General features: G+C 41.3%; 1 protein-coding gene across 1 annotated transcript in view; it reads right to left on the bottom strand.

Annotated features, from left to right (window-relative positions):
- LOC131495881 (uncharacterized) overlaps positions 1–17,108 on the bottom strand; it is a 199,036-nt gene extending 181,928 nt beyond the window's left edge. The window contains exons 1-3 of the mRNA XM_058701054.1: positions 17,055–17,108; positions 8,682–8,772; positions 4,801–4,837 (exon numbers count right to left, since the gene is read on the bottom strand). Of these exons, the coding sequence (XP_058557037.1) occupies positions 4,801–4,837; positions 8,682–8,769 (125 nt within the window). The 5' untranslated portion in view covers positions 8,770–8,772; positions 17,055–17,108. The remainder of the gene's footprint in view (positions 1–4,800; positions 4,838–8,681; positions 8,773–17,054) is intronic.
- Positions 17,109–17,407: the final 299 nt, after the last annotated feature.

The raw sequence follows: 17,407 nt of genomic DNA on the forward strand, positions 1-17,407 counted from the left end.
TAGGGCTTCTTCTTCGTTCACTCAGCTGTCAATGGACGCTTGCGCTGGCTGTTGGAAATAATGCCGCAATAAACACAGGAGTGCGTGTGTCCCGTGGAATTCATGTTTTTGTATTCTCTTGGGTAGTATCCAGTAGTGCAATTACTGGATCATAGGAGAGTTCTGTTTTTAATTTTTTGAGGAACCTGCATACTGTTTTCCACAGGGGCCGCACCCATTTGCATTTCCACCAACGGTGCAAGAGGTTTCCTTTGTCTCCACATCCTCGCGAACACTAGCTTCTTGTGTCTTGGAGTGTAGCCATTCTGACAGGTGTGACGTGGTATCTCGTTGTAGTTTGGGGGAGCATCTTTTCATGTGTCTGTTGACCATCTGTATGTTGTCGTTGGAAAAGGGTCTGGTTATGTGTACTGCTCATTGGTAAACTGGGCTTTTTTGGAGGGGGGTGATGTTGACATGTGTCAAGTTTTTAGACATTGTGGATACTAACCCTTTACTGGATTTGCCAAATATTTCCAAATTTGTTCTCCCATTCCAGAGGTTGCCTTTCAGGTTTGACTGTTTCCTTCACTGTGCAAAAGCTTCGTAGGTTGATATAGTCCCCAAACTTTATTCTTGCTATATTTCCCTTGGCTCAAGAGACATAACTAGTAAAATGTGGCTACAGCCAAAGTTTGAGAAATGACGGCCTGTGTTCTCGTCAAGGATTTTTTTTTTTTTTATGGTTTCAAGTCTCACACTTAGGTCTTTAATTCATTTTGAGTTTATTTGTGGATATGGTAGAGAAATTGGTCCAGGTTCATTCTTTGGCATGTGGCTTGTCCAGTTGTCCCCACACCATTTGGTGAAGAGACTGCCTTTTCCCCACTGGATAGTCTTTCCTGTTTGTGGAAGATGAACTGACCATACAGTGGTGGATTTATGTCTGGGTTTGCGGTCCTATTCCACTGAGCGATGAGGCTATTTTGTACGCCAGTACCCACCATACTGTTTGGAATACTACAGCTTTGGAATAGAACTTGAAAGCTGAGATTGCGATACCTCCAGGTTTCTTCGTTTTCAATGTTGCTTTGGCCATTCAACGTCTTTTGTGGTTCTATACAACGTTTAGGATTGTTTGTGTAGCTCTGTGACAAATGCTGTTGGTATGTTGACAGGGATTGCATGACATCTGTCGATGGCTTTGGGTAGTGTAGACACTTTAAAAATATGTATTCTTCCCATCTGTGAGCATCGGATGTCTTTCTCTTTCTTTCCGTCACCTTCAATTTCCTTCATCAGTGTTTTACGGTTTCCAGAGTACAGGTCTTTCACAATTTGGACCCTGTTTTAAAAAAAGCTTTCTGTTCTCTATTTGGCCTCGACCTCTCCTAACCTGTGAAATCTCCAGGAAAGACCCAGTCTCAGTTTCCATAACCAAATATGACAGGCAGGGAATGCTCTGAAATGGTTGAAAATTAAATGTGTAAACCTTACCACAATGACTTCTCACCTCACATCTGTCAGAATGGCTCAGTTTCCACACACAGGAAACAACAAGGGTAGCTCAGGGTGTGGAGAAAAAACAACCCTTGTGCACCGGTCATGGGATGTAAATTGGTATCGCCGCAGTGAAAGCCAGTATGGAGGGGCCTCAACAAATTAAAAACACAAATACCATAGGATCCAGTGATTCCACTACTGGGTATTTATTTACCCAAGGGAAAAGGAAATACTAATTTGAAAAGATATACGCACCCCTATCTTTATTATAGCATTATTTACAATAGACAAGATATGGAAGCAACCCAAGTGTCCACCAATACATGAAGAGACCACACACACACACACACACACACACACACACACACAATGAAATATTATGCAGCTCTAAATGAGAATGAGATCCTGCCATCTGCAACATCATGGATGTACCTAGATGGCATGAGGGTAAGTGAAATAAGTCAGACAGAGAAACACAAATCCTGTATGATTTCACTTCTGTGCAGAATGTAAAAAGGGGAATAAATGAAGAAACAGAGCAAAAGCAGAAACAGAACCATAAATGCATAGATTTGACTCTTGCCAGAAGGGAGGGGAGGTGGGGGGATGGACAAAATGGGGGAAGGGGAGAGGGAAGTTCAGGGTTCCAGTTATAGAATGAATAAATCACAAGGCTCAAAGGTACAGCATAGGGAATCTAGTCAGTGGTATCCTAATAGCCTCATACATTGACAGATGGGAGCTATGCTTATGGCGATCACGGTGAAACATCCAGAGTTGTTGCATCACATATTACATTGTGTGTCACGTAGACCTCCGTTTAAGTAAACGTATCAAAGTTTAGGTTTCTACGTTATGAGTGGTAGTACTAACTAGAGATTGACAGACTCAAAGTTCCCAAGGCCAACTTTGTTCCCACACTGGTCTTGCCTTATTTAGGTCCATAATAACTAGCAAGACACTCCAAGCCTTCAGGGGCATTCAGCTACCCAAGGAGGGAGATTGTGATCAAAATGGTCCCGGTAGTTGTGCCTCTATTTCTCTATACGCTGCCTGAATATTTTCTTCCCTATGAGATCCCACTCCTACATCACTCTTTGGCACGGTTCTGTGGCATTCCCCAACCTTTCAATCTTTAGCCTATGAAGCCATACACTCCTACAACAAGGATGGGCTCCAATGACCGAGGGTAAGAACCATGTCCTGCTCCTGGAGAACAAGCGAATTGGGAGTCTCACTCATCCACACAGTCACCTCAACATAGGCATGTTATCACCGATCCAGATGAAGCTCCCTTACTGATTTGACAAGTCAGACCTACCCCTGCCCAGCCCTACAAGTACATGGGAAGGGCATCACAGATTGAGGAAAAGAGGTGGAGTGAGGAGACAGCTTGCCTTGGGCCATACATCTCTGATGTTCGGAATCTCCACCCCCACCCCCAATTCCTTGAGAGGATCTAAGCTATCCTCCCTCAGTTGGGGTGGAAGTAGGGGATATCATATTTCTATCTGCTGTAAACAGACTCTGCCCAGAAGCTCAAATGATTTTTAATCTCTCTCATCAGAAAATCTGAGGTATGCTCGCACCTTCAATGAAACCAACACACACAAAAGCAGAAACCTGGTCACGACCCTCTTGAACTCTCTATTTGAATATGTCTTTCTAAACAACTCCCCTAATCCTGGGTCCTTCATTCCTGTCATTCACCTTTATCTCACTTGGCATAACCCCCCCATATTCTGACATCTTTTCTCAAACTCGTATTCCTAACCAACTCAGTGTTGTTCTCCTTGAAACCTGGTCTCCTCTGCTAATTCGATTCTTACCCTCCTTCATTGTATTCATTAGACCCACTCCCCAGGCTTCTATTATTAAAACAGTTCCCTGCAAGATCAAGACAAAAAAAGAAGGAAGAAAGGAAAGAAAGAAAGAAAGAAAGAAAGAAAGAAAGAAAGAAAGAAAGAAAGAAAGAAAACCAGAATTTAAGTCGCATTTCTGTCACTTATCATATCCCAATAGGTCACTTCAATCTCTTTTGAGTTTCAAATTCTCCAGGGAAACAACCATTGGGCAAGGAGGTTAAACATAGGTTGACACACCAGAGGGTGTTTTGAAGAATTAATCTCTGAGGATCCCTACATCTGGAGACTCTAATTGCTTTTGATTTGGCCTCTGGAAAAATGGAGAGTCCTTAGCTGGAAGAAGTGGGGAAATTATTGGAAAAAAAAAAAAGAAGAAGAAATACCAAGGAAAAAAGAGAAGAAAGTCAAAAGGCAAAAATACAGTACAAAAAGTCATTGGAAAAAAAAAACAACTCCAAAAAAACCAAAAAGCTTCTTAGAACTAGACAAGGATACTAGCCCAAAGGGAAACCAGCCTGGGAACTTAGGCAACAGAGAATCATATAGCAATATCCTCGAAATAGAGAGTGAGTTTAATTAATGTAACATGGTCTACAACTAGATATCCTTCCCTTACAGAAAACTCATTTGTCTCAAGAAGAGGGGATATCACTACATCTAAGGAGTTGCCTGACGACATCTTGCTTTTTATGTAAAAGCCTTGACACCATGGCCATAGCTGACATCCACCCTAAAATCTCGGATGGTAAAAACAAGGGACTAGTTACCACTGCACTAATGACTTTTGTTGGCACTGGTGGTCAAATATATGAGGCCAAATGCTTGGACTAACCTGGGTTCTTAAGCAAACCCTAAATTAGTGTTCCGACATCATTACCTTTGACATTCTGAGTTGATCTGCCCTAGGATCTGTATCTTCATCTCAGTGCTGCTGAGGAACCAGGGAATGGATGTGGAAGCTTCACGGGCTGATGGGCAAAGCCCCTCAGCAACCCGTGAACTATGGAATCATGGTCGAGTCATCAACCTCCCTGAACCACAGTTGACAAAGGAATAAAATGTAGGCTACAATAGCACAGCTACTTGGCAAAGCTATACAATGACTATATAACGGAACAGATGTTACCCATAGGATATAGTGTCTGGTCCAGTGTAGAACACGCAACAACTGCTTTTGTTCTCTGCGTTCCCTTAGGAGACACATAATTTTCAGTTCATTCATTCCCTTTCCTTTCCTTTCATTATCCGTTTCATTTCATTTCATTCCTTTATACTTTGAGAGTGAGTGCCCACAGAAATCGGGAAAGATATCCCAAGGAGGCTGTCAGCGCAAAACCCGACGTGGGGCTTGAACTCACAAACCTCAGTTGAAATCAAGAGTCACACCCTTAACCGACTGAGCCACCCGGGTGCCCCAGCAAATGTCATTTTTACAAATCCATAAAAATCCTACCTGGCTCTAGAATCTTCCTCAGCATTCTTATCTGCTCCTAAAGAAGAAAGCAAAATACATGTTAAATCGACAATCGATAAATAGAGGAAAATTACAAGTGTACGGCTTATGATTTGTCAAAAAGTATTGCTTTCGGACCACACCTGGAAACCACACTACACTGAATGGTAATTATACCATTCGTAGGCTTAAAGCACTAAGAAATCTTACTTTCTCCTCTATATTGACCAAAACCAAGAATGGGTTTTATCAGAATTTGACACCTACAGGGGAACTGATGTTTACAATGGCCATCGCTGACCGACACTGTGACACTGGAGGAAACGGGTATCGTTCGGAGAATGATTATCATGAGCTGACAATGTCAGACTGAAGCTAGCATGATTTTTCTGGACTTCCACTACTAGAGGAATTGAAAGAGAATATCTTTATTTTGCTGTAACACGGCAGAACTTCCCCAGCTCTTCAGCAGACACTCTTCAGTTTTAGGAGGAAACACCCCCTCACAACGTGTGCTCTATAGCTATTGTACTTGGCAGCGTGGCCAAACAATAGCAAACAGACTCTCCCTGGCCTTATTTCCAATGGTAAGGTAAGAAGGAAAGATTTGGCATTCCACTTTGATATAGTTCTAACCTCTTGAGGCTGTCTCCTTCCATTGCTAGAGAGTCTATCTAGACCCGCCGCACATCACAGAGGAGGATGATCCCAATGTGAGTGCTCTGTAGTGGTTCATGAGGTCATTTTTCTCAACCCTCCCCATTAGGTGACACACAGCTAGAGAAATCATACTTTTTGTCATGGAAGGCAGAGGTCATCAGATCCTCTACTGATGAGCAACTAAACAAAACAAAGGGCAAAGAATATCTTGAATGCCTACATTCAATTACCAGGATATTTTCACTTTCTAAACATTCAAAGACATCCACTCTATGATTCTAACTATATGACACCTGGAAAGAGCAAGGCTATGGAGCTAAGGGTTGGGGTGAATGTAGGGAGAAACGGGCACAGCACAGAGGACTTTTAAGGCAGTGGAACTCTTTCACACGATACCACAAAGGTGGATTCACATCATTACACATTTGTTAAGACTCATAGAACGTATGACACCAAGGCTGAACACTAATGCAAATTAGAGACTTGGCCTCCAAATGAAGAGTTCGTGTCCATAGAAAATGCACCACTGTTGTCAGGACGCCTGGGTGGCTCAGTCGGTTCAGCGTCCAACTCTGGATCTGAGCTCAGGTCATGATCTCACAGTTCATGGGATCAAGTCCTGCATCAGGCTCTGGGCTGACAGCACAGGATTCTTTCCCCCCTCTCCCTCTGCCCCTTGGCTGCTCACACGCATGCATGCTCTCTCACTCAAAACTAAACCAAGGAACTGAAAAAAAAATTCCTACTAAAAATGGACCAGTGTCGTGCAAGATGTTAACAACAGGGGAGGCTAGGCGTGTACGGGAGCATGGTATGGTATATGCAGACTCTCTGTACTTCCTATTATATTTTGCTGTGAACTTAAAACTGATGTAAAACATCAGGCTTATTAAATGTATGAAACAACAAAAACAACAAAATATGGTTTCCATTGAAGCTACTCTTAGCATATACCAACTCATGCTACAGTCACCTTGAACATTAAAATAGAGATCAAAGTAACACAATAGGGGTACTGTCTCCCATTTGGAAGTGTATGAAAATGCATACACAAAACACAAAAATACAACGGTTATTTGTATACTTAGGCAACAAAACAATTGATGAATATGATCCAAAATCTTATACCTATAAACAGGGGTTCAGCACCATAGGAATCAAACCTGGGTTTTCCATATAATTACGAGATTTTCATTCTAATTTTAAATCAAAAATCATTATGTTGATCATACGTAAGAATCATAATGAAAGCTTAATCACATAAAAAAAAGATTATAATGACCTCATATTGCCCTAGTAATTTTTATACAAATACCTACTTCATGGATGATGAAACTGAAACCAGTACCATGGTAGCCATCATGTTCCATGCTAGCAAAACAAAATTTGAAGACACCACCAAAAATGACGTCAGGGCTATAATTCCTATGCAGAACAGATTTCATCCAGCAGGCCAAAGATGGCTACCCTCAGAACATCCTACTTGAATGACTGGCCCTTGGTGGTTCCCTGGGATCTTGGATTTCAGGAGGGTTCCCACCATTCCCTAGCTGGTTAAGAGTGGTTCACTGTGCCTAAGTGCTGGTACAAGCAATGTCCTTAAGGCTGTACACTTGATTTCCTTGGTGGAAACCTGGAATTTGGGGACATGCTAAGGAGAAGATGCCTATGTGATTAGCATTTGATGAAAACCTCGGGCACTGAGTATCCATAAGCCTCGTACTGGCAGACAACATTTCACTTGTGCTGTCCTAATTTCATGCTGGAGGAATTTAGCACATCCTGCTAACTCCATAGAGAAAGGATTCCTGGAAGCCTGCGCTTGCTTTCCTCTGGCCTTCACCCCATACACCATTGCTCGGTGCTCATTGGCCTTTCTAGCCTGTCCCCATACCAAGCCACACGCATGACTACAACTATATGCTGAGTCCTGTGAGCTCTTCTAGTGAATAATCAAATCTGGGTGTCATTGGGATGCCTCTAACACAACTGCATTATATGAAATTTTATTATTTCGGTTGATGTCTTTCACGTGGTTACAGTCAGAAGGTTATGTCACAGAATACCTTTCCTGGAATCTCTTTTCTTGGTATTTGCCTTGAAAATTCCTACATCCCTATTTATCCATTTGAAGAAAGGTTTAAAAGGAATAGATGAAATCATGATGTCAGAAAGTGTGTAACAAGCAACAATCTTATTTTACTCTGAAAAAAAAAACAGAGAGAGAGAGCAAATCCTGGTGATTGCCCCTATGTTCTACCATATAAAAGTTCTCTGAAATATGAAAAATCAGTTAATTTTCTCCAACTACCTAGGACTTAGTTCATTTTTCTGGCAGGTAGGAATCAAAGAAGTAACAGGGATCATTCTACAACAATCAGAACTGTCAGACAGAATATGAAAACATACTACTGATTATAGTGTTCTTTTGTTTCTTTCCCTTATGTTCCTAGAACATTAAAAATATAGTTCACCTATTAAAGGCAGTTATTGCCAAAATAATCAAAAGCCACAAATACGGCATCCAAAATGTCAGATGAGTTATCTTGATGTCTCCCTATCTGACCCTCCTTCCAATTCTCTTATTTTGCCCTAAATGATACTACCGTACGAAGTACCCCCATTTTATAAGGCATTAACGTATATACATTTATCATTGACTACAAATGCTTATGTTCACCCATGGTAGTTAGGACATAACTCTGCATCATCAGCTAGGTCAGTCCTTAATGTCTTGCCAACAGTGAGGATCACAGTAAGAGTGGGAACATTTGGGGATACTACTCTGGCAAATTCTGGTACGAGAAGCTCACCTGATAGTGTTGCTGCATTTTAAATAGTCTGCTCTTCCCTTTAAAGAACTAGTGTATTTTACCACCTTCCAGTAGAAACACAATACACACCGGCTTACTTTCCTTCATTTACTCCCTGTAGTCTCCGCCATTCACATCATTCCCTGTTTGGCTCGTCTCTTCTTTCCTGAGGTTCCTTAGGCCTTCCAGTGTCTTGAAAGGGAACTAGTCATTTAGCTCCTTTGGTGGCACTCTCAATTTAATCTGTTGCTGACACCACATACGATATGCAACTTATCTCCTTTTCACATCTCTTTCTCTTTCCTATGCACTTAACAGGCCGTTTTCTTTAGATATTAGAATATATCAGTATTCCTGTTTTCAATCAACATTCTGTCAAATGACCTTTGAATAAAATACAGTGCTTACCTTCTACTTGTCCATTTAATATACTTTGCCCTTTCTGATCCACAGCTCCAGAGACATGAGGAACATATATGTTGGGCTTCTCAGACATACTCTGTTAAAAGTAGCATCAGTAATGAGTTGCGTGAAGACTTCCTAATCCTTTTCCAAGAAAATATCTGAATTTATGACTTTAATAACAATCAGACTTACAAATAAGAAAACCGTATTGAACACCAAAACATTTAAATACAAAACCTCATATATGCTCTCTTGATTCAGCGCCCCTTTGAATCTTCATTTGGCTATTGACTCTCTAAACGGATCATGGAAGGCCAGAATAAATACTTTCAAAGGCAGAAGCCTGGCTTGTATGCAGATTTCAAAAAGGAACTAACAAAAGCCTTTCCTTTGCATTCCTGACCAAAATGAAAGGACATTTGAAATAAGTTTTGAAACAGAATCTTTAAAAGTGTACTTGCTATAAAGGAAAACTGCTTCTAATAAAATGGCAGACATTTGTTTCAGTGTCAATTCATACCTCACATGATCAGAAACTTTGGAGTATATCATGTTGTGTATCAACAATACACTGTCGAAGCTGCTGCTTCGTTTAGGTAAACACAGGCTTGACCTTTTTCTTGACGAAAGAAGGGTTGGATCGAACGGCAAGGTTGGAAGAGAAACTTTTCTTAAAATTGTGATGAACTAGTAGCAGAAACAATGTAGATATAGGTATGGAACTCTTCAGAATGTGTAGTAAGCATTCAAACGGCAAGTATAAGAACATGTATGTCTCAGTCACCTAAAATGTGCCAAGCACTCATTTCACTATGAACATTTTCTTTTTTACACACAACAATAATAATAATGATTATGATGATGGAGTGAGCCTTCCTACAGCTTGGTCACTCTAAGGCGTTGGAGTAAAATGATGATCCGTGGTCCTCTCTGTCCAGAATGTCCCTCGCCACGGTCTACACGACTGGGCCTTCTCATCTTTCACTTGGCACCTTTTGCCACTCTCAGATCTTTTCTGACTACCAAAATTCCCACTCCCACTCTCATCCTCATCCTCACTACAAACGCCCCCAATATTCTCTCAACTAACATTGTCCATTTCCTATCGATGAAGCCTTTATTGTGACTTCTAACAGACTGCTGTTGACTTACTTTTCTGCTCCGACCACAACAACCTAAACCCTCCACTTGTACACTCAGTAGCTAACTGCTTGGTACGTACTCAGTATACAAGGACCAATTAATTAAGGTCAAAACATTTACACTAATCTCACTGAGAAGATCTCAAAAGTACCCAATCACTATACCGTTGGCCCTTGAACAAAGCAAGGGTTACGGGCTCTGATGGCCATGCCCTCGACAATCCACAAATATCTTTTGAAACCTCAAAACCAAATCAAAAAAACAAAAATTCCTACTGAATTTCCTACTTTAAAAGCAATCACACTTAAAAATCAAAACGTATATATGTATTGAAAACCAGAACGTTAAAGCAGAATCGCTTGTATATGCTCTCTAGGTCTAATCTACCTTTTCGGCCTAATTTGGCCATTGACTCTGTAAACTGAGCGTGGGAGGTCAGGGTTAGGATAACGGAATGCTGAGCTTACCAACAATATACACAGTCGATTAATGCATGTTTTCCCTGTTATATGTATTACATACTGTATTTTTACACTATAAACTGAAGGAAAGGTTACTAAGAAAATCGTAAGGAAGGGGTGCTGGGTGGCACTGTCGGTTCAGGGTCAGGCTCTTGACTTTGGCTCAAGTCATGATCTATACTCCCTGAGTTGATCGCTGACAGTGTGGAGCCTGATGAAAATTCGCTCTCTGTCCCCACTTCCCTACTCACGTGCTCTGTCCTCTCTCACTCTCCCAAAATGAATAATTAAAAAAAAAACAAGATGAAAAAGAAAATCATAAGGAAGAGAAAATATGTTTACAGGATGGTACTGTATTTATTGAAAAAAATCTGTATGTATGTGGACTCCCACATTCCAAACGCATCTTGTTCAAGGGTCAAATGTATACCTTTATGATGTCATCGCTAAGAGCTTACGGGAACTTATTATAGCCCCAAATGAGAACATCAAAAACCCATTCTAACTTTCCATTCTTTTCTGGACACTAGGGCCATTTTATTGGCCTTTGAACATCTTCCCATCGAAAACAAGTATTCTTTGGGGGGCCTGGGTGACTTAGTCGATTAGGCAGCCAACTTTGAAATTGCGAAAAGCAAAGCAAAAGGTGGAGGGGGGAGTTAAGATGGCAGGGGAGGGGATCAGAATTCCCCTTGTCCCTCAAACACAGCAGTATTGAGGTCACAACACTTGGAATACCAGGAATACAGGCTGCAGAGGGACAGAAAAATCTCCACAGGTGCAGAGTGACAGCTTGGCGGGACAGAAGGGTGTGTATGAGAATTGGGAGAAATAAAATGGGCAGCACAGGCATGGAGTGGGGGAAGGCCTTTGGTGGAGAAACGAAAGGAAGGCAGAGACAGAGAGAGGCTGTGGGACGTGCATTTGGATATGAGAAAGCCTGTCCGGACCACAGACCAAGGAGAGGTCCAGAGAGCCAGTTTCTACTTTGGAAAACAGCCTTAGAGGGTAAAAAACAGAATTTTCAAGGCGGCCACACTTTCTCTCGACCAGAGCTACCACCTCCCATGCCTGGTGGGGAGGGAGCCGCCCCTAGGCTTGGTAGCAATCTCAGGGCTACACTGGGAGAGAACACCTTGAGTATGGTGGAAAGGGGAGGTATTGCCCCGCCCAAGGGAAAAAGACCATGCAGGCACGAGCCAGAGGCCCTCTGTCCACTGGGCAGAGTGGCGCAACTCCACTACCAGGTCCGAGCAAAGCGGGATCCTACAGGATTTTGAATCCCAGCTCAGTGCTCGGGTGGCACATGGGACTGTGCAGCAAGGCAAGCCGGCTCCCCAGGCTATTCCGTGAGGATAGCCTAAACAGTGAGTTTTGAGACACCTCGTGTGGGCAGGATAGATGGGGTGTCGCCATGTCTCTCCCCATGACCAACATCGTGGGGCTTCAGGGAATGGACAGTGAGCCTCAGTGAAGGCAGGCCCATTACACCAAACCCTGACACTCTGTGCCTCGTAACTGCTTCTCTATAGGAGTGAGACTGACACTGATGGGACCAGACAGCCCCTGCTCTAGACCAGCACAGCCACCGGTCCCAGGCACCAATAGACAACTCTCCTCCGGTTTTCTATCTTAGTTTGTTTGTTTGTTTTCATTTGAGTTATTATTCTTTTGTCTTTCCTTTTCTTTTTTAATGTTTATTTCTTTATTTTGAGAGAGAGAGAGTGAGTGACCAAGCAGAAGAGATGCAGAGAGAGGGAGAGAGAGAGAATCCGAGCAGGATCCATGCTCTCACTGCAGAACCTGTTGGGGGTTCCGAACCCACCCACAGTGACAACATGACGTGAGCCAAATTCAAGAGTCAGACGCTTCACCTACTGAGCCACCCAGGCGCCCATCTTTTCTTTCCTTTGCTTTCCCTTTCTTCTCTTTTCCCTTTTTTCTCTTTCTACTCTCCTCTTTCCCCTTCTCCCTTTGGAAACAGCCTAGTAGTGTCGAGTTGACGTGGGTCAAGGCTAATTATATATCTACATTTACCTATATATCTTAATATATACCTATATATCTATACATAGATATATAGAGATATATCTATATATTTTTTTCCTTTGTTCCTCTGTTCTGGTTCTTTGTTTGTTTGATTGTACATTTTCTCTATACTTTTCTAGATCTCCTTCTTCATTTTCCTCCCTCTCTTTCTGGATTAAGCCCTATAGCTCCTTTGAGTCACTTCCTGGTCTTTTTTTCAACTCCAGTCATTTCTCTTTTTGTTTGGGCTAAGGATTCTTCCCCACCTTCTTCCCCTTTTTTCCAGGATTACTTCAACAAACAAATCAAAGCACACCTGGTGGAAGGCCCAAACCGCCACTCCAAGCAGCGAGGACAGCAGCCAAAGACGCACCCAAAGAGTGCACACAACACACTCAAAAAAAATTTGTTCAACTGCCAGGCCCTGGACAGTGTAGGGGCTCTTTTTATTACAGTAGTACTCGCAGGTGTGGGACACAGAACAAGCGATTAACACACATAAAGGGCAGGAATCTAGCCAAAACGACGAAATCGGAGAATTCCCCTCAAAAAAATTCCGGGAAGAAAGGACAGCCAGAGAAGGGCGCAAAAGAGACAGAAACCATATATGTGAGCACATGTTTGGAATGACACTCATAAGACGCATAGTTGCGCTTGAAACCACGCATAGAAGACAGCAGACAATCTCCTGCTTCAGAGATCAAGGACCTAAGGAATCGTCACGATGAACGCTGAACATGAAATGGTGTAAAGGAGATACAAAGTAAACTAGATGCAGTGACAGCAAGGACGGGAGAAGCAGCAGACAGAATCGGTGAAACAGAAGATACAATTGTGGACAAAGATGAAGCAGGGAAAGGAAAGGAAGGAAATGACTAGATCACGAGGCAGGTACTAGAGACCTACGTGATTCAGTGAGATGAAATATTAGCCACATCCTAGGAGTCCCAGAAGAAGAAGAGTGAGAGAAAGGGGCAGAAGGTTTTTTTGGAACAACTTATAGCTGAGAGCTTCCCTCATCTGGGGAAGGAAACGGGCATCCAAGTCCTGGCGGCACAGAGAATTCCTTTCCAAATCAACAAACCCAGGTCAACACCACGACATGCCATAGCGAAACTGGAAAACTACAAAGATAAGGAGAGGATTCTGAAAGCAGCTAGGGACAAACGGGTCTTAATCGACAAGGGAAGACACGTAAGGCTAGCAGCAGGCCTGTCCAAAGAAACTTGGCAGGGCAGAAGGGAGGGGTAGGAAACGGTCAATGTGCTGAATGGGAACATCTGCGGCGAAGAATCCCTTCCCAGGCAAGGCTGACATTTAGAATAGAAAGAGAGAGAAAGGCTTTCCCAGACAAACAACACCTCATGGAGTTCATGACCACTAAACCAGCCCTGCGGGAGATCCTAACGGGCGACTCTGTGAGTGGAAAGCAGCAGAGACTACAAAGGACCAGAGGCCTCACCAAAAGCATGAAACCTTCAGATAACACAATGACACTAAATCCATATCTTTAATCACTCTGAATGTGAATGGACTCAATGCCCCAATCAAAAGACACAGGGAATCAGAATGGGTAAAACACAAAACAAAACCAAACAACAAGATCCATCTATATGTTGTCAACAAGAAACTGATTTTAGACCCCAGGACACCTCCAGGTTCAAGGTGAAGGCATGGGGAACCACCTATCATGCTACTAGAAGTCAAAAGAAAGCTGGAGTCGCCACACTTCCACCAGACAGACTAGATTTTAAACCAGAGACTGTAGTAACAGATTCAGAAGGGCATTGGGTCGTAATTAAGGGGTCTACCCATCAAGAGGAGCTAACAATTGCAAATGTTTATGGCCCCAAAGTGAAACGCCCACACATATGAATCGATTACTCACAAACATGATTAAATGTATACATACAAATACCATGATTGTAGACGACTTTAAGACTCCACTCATGGCAAAAGGCGGATCGTCAAGGCAGAAAATCAGTAAGGAAACACAGATCCAATGTGTCACTGGACCAGATGTATTCAGATATACATAGATCTATATTGGCCTCATATATATACATTTATATACATGGGTATCAACACCGATATATTAAGATCTTTTCACCCAACAGCAGTAGAACGCACATTCTTCTTAAGTGCACATAGAACATTCTCCAATGTCTCCAAGTGACATCCTGGGTCACAAAACAGCCCTCCACAAATATAAAAGGACTGAGATCATACCTTGCATATTGTCAGATCACAACAACGAGCACTTGCTCATTCTTTCTCTCTCTCCCTCCCTTTCCAAGAGAAATGCAAACATTTCAAAAACATTTAGCTCAGCCCCTTCCAAGAAAGAGAAAAACAAGAATAATAAACCTTGTGGGGCAACGAGTCCTGGATGGAAACCACACACAGACAGTAGAATTCCATAACCAATATGTTGACAATGGAGTTGACAGAAAGTGATGTACTAAAAGAACAGACACTAAAGAAATCGTTTCTGCAAGGACAAATTAGGGTAGGGGTAAACCATTAAAAACGAGCCTGGTGTGGGGAACACATATGTGGCACAGTGAGTTCAGCATCCACCTTCAGCTCATGAGTCATGATCTCACGGTTTGTGGTTATCAGCCCCACAGCTCTGTGTTGACAGCCCACAGCTCTGTGTTGAGCTCTGTGTTGACAGCTCGGAGCCAGCAGCCTGCTTTGGATTCTGTGTCTCTCTCTGTCTCTGCCCCTACCCCGCTTGCACTCTGTGTCTCTCTCTGTCTCAAAAATAAATAAACTTTGAAAAAATTTTGAAAATACCGTAAAAAGCACGGGGTGAGAAGAGGGAAAAAGGAAACAAAAACAAAAACAAAAACAAATGACCAATCAATCAAGCATGAGCTTAAGACAAAAAAGAAAAGGAAAAATGTGAGCCAAAGAAGGCAAGTGGAAACAACATACATTTTTCAACAGGTACATAAGTAGGATTGGGAATATACTATGAAAAATAGTCCCTTTTAAACCTTTTAAAAATATATGTCTTTATATATGTGTGATATATATATATATATATATATATATATATATGTGTGTGTACGTTTAGGTGTACATAAATATGTATACATATAAGTGTGTATTTAGATATGTGTAAATATATATGTGTATACATGTGTATATTATATATATCTCTACCTATATCTATCTATCTATATCTATCTATCTATCTATATATATATATATATATATATATATATATATCTATATCCATATGCATCTACCTATGTATCTGTGTATATAATATTTATGTAAAAGAGAGGCTTTGACTCACAGTATATCCCTAATAATACTGACTCTTATCACTCTACAGTTATCTGGTTATAAATACTGTAATAAAGAATTTAATTTTTTTCACTATAAATACATTGTTCAATTCCTGGCATCTTTCGCTTCCGAAAAGCTAGAAATTATTACTAGACTAACAAAAGAACAGAAAAAGAGAGGTTCCTAACACGTCAACATCCACTATGGAGAAAGAATTGGGAATGAGAATTCTAGGAAGAAATGGGAACCTTTAAAGGATGTAGGTAATGGGACACAGATGGGGTTAAACAAACAAAGGCTGAGGACTTTTTCTCTGCAATTCTAAGCTCACAATGGGAGGATACTAAAAATAGACTGTAACCTTCTTTCTTATGTAACTCCTGATTTCCTCAATAGAATTCATTTGCGTGTATACATGTTAAACACTAAAACGGAATATAAACTGAAGCCTGACTTTTTAACTTCACATATTTAATTGTGATATATCATGCGTATTTGGTTACTTTTCAAACTCCATTCTACGGAATTCCATTTCCCTACTCATTTGTTCACATTCAAAAACCATGACATTGCTTCTTCCAAGCAAGACTTTATTTTAGGAGCTCCAGGAGTCAAACCAGTGCGTTCCCTAACCTCCAGGAGCTTATCATGATTTAGGGGCTTTGAAATGAATACTGAAACAAATATCAGATGTCTGAAACTTTAAATTTTAGAATCTGACACAAGGACTAGGAGGAGATAGTGTTCAAAGCTAGAATGGGCAAGATTTCTGAAATTAGAAATTTGACACCTTGGCTATGAAGAGCCTCTGCCCATAGAGCTACTCTTTTCAGCAAAATACGTATTCTTCGGGGAGATGCACAATTTTAACTTACCCCTCATGGAGTTATTTCAAAACTACAGGGGAACACCTTTGTAAGGTAAATGTTGAGAAATAATGTAAACATCTAAATTTCTACATTTTCTAATATGATTTTATTCTAAATGGAGAACAAAGGATAGAGCCAAAGGAAAATGCTGTATCTCACCAAAATAAAACGTGCCCGGGGCGGGGGGCAACCTACAATAGATACTTGGACCCAATCAGGTTTCATTTAGGCATGAGTATTATCAGTCATGTTATGATCACAGTAAGAATCCTTATCCTTAAGCAAACGTCATATTGCCTCCATTGTGGGAAAGCTTTTCCCAATATAATTTGACGGTCATTATATATTTTCCAGCCCATTCATTTATCAGCCTCCACCTGTAGGATTTACCAAAGTACAACACAACAAAACAAAACATTCAACGCGTCATGTATCTGTAAAATGGTTTGTCCTTGCTAACTTTCCATGACACACATAAAATGATGATAAACAGGCTCCTCTTAAATTTTCAGAGTGAATAAGGGAGAAAACTCAATTCAGAGCAGGAAAGTGAGTTTCACGGGAGGGTACTTTACCTTGGTACCAAAATCTAAGTCTTCGCTAGATGAGGTAGACCATGAATCGTCAGGACCAGGTTTGTCAGAAAGCCTTTAGAGCAAAAAAATACAACAAAAACATGTTCATTCATTTAAAAACAAAATTTAAAAAAGTTAAGGGAAAGGTCACCTATCTGTTTATTCCACGAAGTTTCTTGGTATAATGAAAAGTTGGCCTCTGGTTTTGTCATTAAGTTTTATTTTAATTCCAGTAATAGAAACATCCAGAGTTATAGTAGTTTAAGTTGTACAATATAGTGATTCACCAACTCCATACTCACCCCGTGCTCATCATGACAAGGGCACTCCTTCATCCCCATCATCTCTTTCAC

This window comes from Neofelis nebulosa, chromosome 15, assembly GCF_028018385.1.
Source record: "Neofelis nebulosa isolate mNeoNeb1 chromosome 15, mNeoNeb1.pri, whole genome shotgun sequence".
NCBI lineage: Eukaryota > Metazoa > Chordata > Mammalia > Carnivora > Felidae > Neofelis > Neofelis nebulosa.